The sequence below is a fragment of the Aristolochia californica genome, unplaced genomic scaffold, assembly GCF_029961685.1.
Source record: "Aristolochia californica isolate CCGP_79_NKW_82.1479 unplaced genomic scaffold, dmAriCali1.0.hap1 SCAF_10, whole genome shotgun sequence".
Lineage (NCBI taxonomy): Eukaryota > Viridiplantae > Streptophyta > Magnoliopsida > Piperales > Aristolochiaceae > Aristolochia > Aristolochia californica.
This window is the reverse complement of record NW_027181771.1, coordinates 23,272,514-23,276,827: the sequence shown is the minus strand read 5'-3', so window position 1 is coordinate 23,276,827 and position 4,314 is coordinate 23,272,514. Positions and strand designations below refer to the sequence as shown.

Here is a 4,314-nt window from a genome sequence, read left to right as displayed (position 1 = left end):
GTATCTCAAGATAAATTGCTCTCCATTATTCAATGGAACAAATTATGGCTATTGGACGGTAAAAATGAAATTCTTTCTCCAATCCATGGATTGGGACACATATGAAACATTACCAAGAATGGGCCATTTGAGCCTCAAAAGATTGAAAATGGCATTCTAGTCATAAAGTAATTTATTGAGTTGACTAGGGAAGATAAGTAGTAGCTCAAAAACAAACTCTAAAGCTATTAATCTTTATTTTTATGTACCTTAGGACCCAATGAGTTCAATCGGGTCTCTATATGTAAGACTGCCAAGGAAATACGAGAAAAATTAGTGGTCACTCATGAGGGAATCACTAGAGTTAAGGACTCTAGAATTAGTTTGTTGATAGCTCAATATAACAAGTTCAAAATGAAGATGGGTGAATCAATAACTGATATGAACTCTAGGTTCACTCACATTATCAATGAATTGAATATCTTAGGAGAAAATATTTCATTTTAAAGGAAAAAGGATAAGCTTCTCAAGATACTTCCAAAGTCATAGGACATGAGGAAGACCACCATTCGTGAGAATGTAAATTTTAGAACAATGAGCTCAGAAGAAGTTGAGGAAGAGTAACCCAAAAGAAAAAATTATTGCTCTTAAGGCCAAAGTGAATGCTAAAAGCATTTCTAGTGAAGAAAGCTCTAATGAAGTGAGTTTCGTGACTAGACATTTATAAAGGATTTATAAGAAAAAGAAATTTTTTAGAAAAGGCTGAACCAAAACTCAAAATGACAAATCTTTTAGAAAAAACTAATGTTTGTTTTGAGTGTGGAAAACCGTGGTATAGAAGGAGAAAATGCCCAAATCTTGAAGGAAAAAGCCCATTCACAAACAAATATCTCAAGAACAACAACAAGAAGGTCTTGATCTTACTTGGAATGCTATGGACGAAGAGTCTAGCCACTCAGCCGAAGAAGAAACAGATGTGGGAGTCATGGTTATTGAAGATGATGATGAGTTTACCTTTTCCGAAGAGGCAAGCGACTCAGACTATGAAACCGAGCCTGAATTATTATTAGAAAAATCAATTCATAGTCTAAACAAGTATAAAAAAATGCAATGATCAAATACACGAGATTGTAAAGCTCAAGGAGGAGCTTAGTGCCTTGAAGGAAGCAAATGAGAGCCATATAGATAAGCTATTTTGTGATAGACTAACATTTGAAAAGAAAAGTAGAGACTTAGAACAACAAGTCAAACTTCTATCTAAAAAATCCCCACCCAACATGAAAGTTGGGAAGAATTAAAAGAAACACAAAATGAGACAAATCAAGGAGTTCTCTCCTATTCCTTACATCGAAGACACTATTGCAACGGGGTGGGTAACTTCGCCCACATTTTCCAAATTAAGAATGAAAATAGCATCAAACAAAGATGGGTACCCAAACCAACCGAAAGGGTTGTGGTAACCCACATGAACATGAGAAAAAAATTTTGGAAGTCCAAATTACTAGTGCTTCAAATGGTATCCCAAAGGGACCTAAGTTAAAATGGAAGGTTTAAATGTCTTGTGATGTAGGTTTATCTCTAAATGAGGCACCAAAAATGTTTGGATTTTGGATAGAAGATGCTCGAGGCACATGATCGGTGATAAGAAGAAATTCGTAGAACTCAAACCTAAAGATGGTGGTCATGTGTTACAGTCCCGGGATCTAACACGACGATTTGTAAGGAAGAAGAAAAGGAGAAGAGAAAATCAAGCCGAAGGGAAGCTTGAAAACCCTTGAGCTCGTTTAGGAGAACTCAAACCCTCTGTTTTAATCTAAATTTAGACTTCCCTCTTTTCATTCCATTCCTCCTCTAAATAGGGTTCATGTCTACAAGGCTCAAGAGAAAATTATAATTTTGCCCCTCCAAGGCATTTTACTTGAAAATCAAAAGGATCAAGAGAAAATTACAACTCTATGGCATTTAACTCAGAAGCAAACTAAATCACTCAGTAACTGACTTATCCAGAGTAATTGACTCAACCGCGGCGTTTGCATGACTCAACCTGTTATTGGGTTCATAACATTACACCCTCCTTGGAAAACGAGCTTGTCCTCAAGCTCGAAAGGAGGGAGGCGCCATTTGCGGGGTCAGTTGTCGCCATGGGTGCAGCCGTGGTAGCCTCACCTTTCTTCTTCGTCTTTGTACTAAAAGCTAACCACGCGTTGATTTCAGTATCATCTTGGACTGACTTGGTAGGTTGCAACTCTTGCAAGGAATGGGAGGTAATCCCCTGGGATTCGTTTGGCAGTAATAGAATTGTAAATTTAATATGAGCAGCAAAGTGACCAGGCTTTTCATGCAGAACAGGATGTGGCTGCAAAGGATCATGATTCACACATTCAACTAAACCAAGCTGAGCCCGTTTCTCTTCCAGCACTCTTGCAGTGAATGGCATCATTGGGAACTTTGGACTAATTTCACTGAATATAAACCGTGATGACTTCATTTTCAACTGATAGTTTTTGTCAATAGCTCTCTTGTAGATAGTGGTTAGCTTTTCATCCAAAAGCTTAGGCTTGCCATCTCCAGTGTTGGTGACAATATCGACCGCAGAGACTTCATGTTCCTCGAATTCTGCATCATCAACTCTAGTTTCTGGATTGCTTACACTGAGAATAACTTTGTTTCCATCAATGACAAACTGTTTAAGCTGATGGCTGAGCACACCTTCCACTATTTTTTAATCATAGGCAGCAGCAACCTTTTGTATAGCTTCCATCACGTCTGTGTTCTTCCGACGACCACCTCCCCAAAATAGAAAGATTTCTTCCCCATGATTCCTAAGCCCAGAAATCTGACCTTCATTTCTGCAGTTTCTCTGGCACAGGGTGATCCATGGACTCGGGAAAAAACTGCTGCTCCACTACCGATGCCATAGAAGCCAGCTCTTATAGCTGCAACAACATTGGCAACAGCCTGAAGGCCAGAAGAACATTGCCAGTTCACAGTTCTGATTGGCACAGTTTCTGGAAAAACCGGCCTAAAAAACTGCCATCCTGCCTTCACTTGCCCTCTAAGAGTCTGGTGCCAAAACAGTCCCCACCACCATCTCTCCATCTTCACTGCTATGCCTCATCTCACAAACTTCATAGTTACCGGAAAATTTTCAAAGACCATTGCAAGACAAGTGGGACAACCAGAACGTAGGGAATCCAACAAATACACGACGTACTGGAGCACAACATCCTCAAAAGACTCCAGTTCTGTCTTTGGGACTTGCTGTATTATAAACCTCTCATCCAGTGTCTTCGCACAATAATCCTGACTCTTTTCTCCATGAGCACTCCATCTGCTGTAGTGACTACTGGTCCTCATGAAGTCTACTGCCCTTGGACAAGATTTCTTCCTGAATGCATCAAATGGCTTGGCAAAATAATGAGTCACTGAGAACTTAATTTTTGCAGAAGGCAAAAAAGACTCATCTACAAAAACCTCATCACCATTTGTTTCCACCTCTTGAACAAACATCTTCACTTGGAAATTTTCGTTCTACTCAGGCTCTGGTAGTTCCAAATGACATTCATCTTTCTCTCTTGACAGAACTTGTTCATTGGAATTTTCTCTAATGGCGAAAGACTTGATGTCGTTTTCCTCTAATCCATGGCCAGGACTGCCCTCCGAAGATAAGGGTTCTTTTTGAGACATGTTCAGTTTGGGAGATGCAACGGCTTTGCCCACAGAAAGAGAACTTTTTGACTTGAGAAATGAATCCAATAAAGAGAGCCGTCGGTCCCACAGGTATGAATCACTGAGAAGCAACGCCTCACACAATTGAGCTCCAAAATATTTGAAGCTACCTGGGTAAAGTCTGAATAATCCTGACCAGCAAACTGCAACAATCCTTCACTCGTTGTGACATTGAGTCGCAGAGCTCCCCTGTAGAAGCCACTGCACCACCCCTGGATAACTATCGCCACCATTTCCAACATGATCACCACCAAAACCACCATCACTTCCAGGTGGGGCACCATAACCACCTCCCCCATTGCCACCATACACATTACCGTCCCCACTAGAGTTCCAAAAACCCCTTGCAATAACTGTTCCTGGAACACCCAACTCATCCACAGTGAAATATTCGAAACCTAGTTTACCGTACCCCCAGGAAGAAGCCTCCACACTACCTTCATGTTGTTGTTGACCGGTATCCCAAGATAGAGGGTGCCTTTCCCCAATTTGTACACACAGGACAGAGGAATTCGAAGACTCACTTGTGATAGCCGTGGTGTTTAGAACCTCAGCCTCCCTTGGATCCTTTTCTGTTATGAAATTTTGAGAAGGAGGTCTGCCCTT

The 4,314-nt window shown here is 40.7% G+C and overlaps 1 protein-coding gene across 1 annotated transcript; it reads right to left on the bottom strand.

The window, feature by feature from the left end:
• Positions 1–1,785: 1,785 nt before the first annotated feature.
• On the bottom strand, positions 1,786–3,078 carry LOC137942927 (ERBB-3 BINDING PROTEIN 1-like). Its single transcript, XM_068788647.1, has 2 exons — positions 2,744–3,078; positions 1,786–2,678 (listed from the first exon to the last, which is right to left on the bottom strand). The coding sequence occupies exons 1-2, from the start codon at positions 3,076–3,078 to the stop codon at positions 2,036–2,038; spliced, it is 978 nt and encodes a 325-aa protein (XP_068644748.1). The 3' UTR covers positions 1,786–2,035.
• Positions 3,079–4,314: the final 1,236 nt, after the last annotated feature.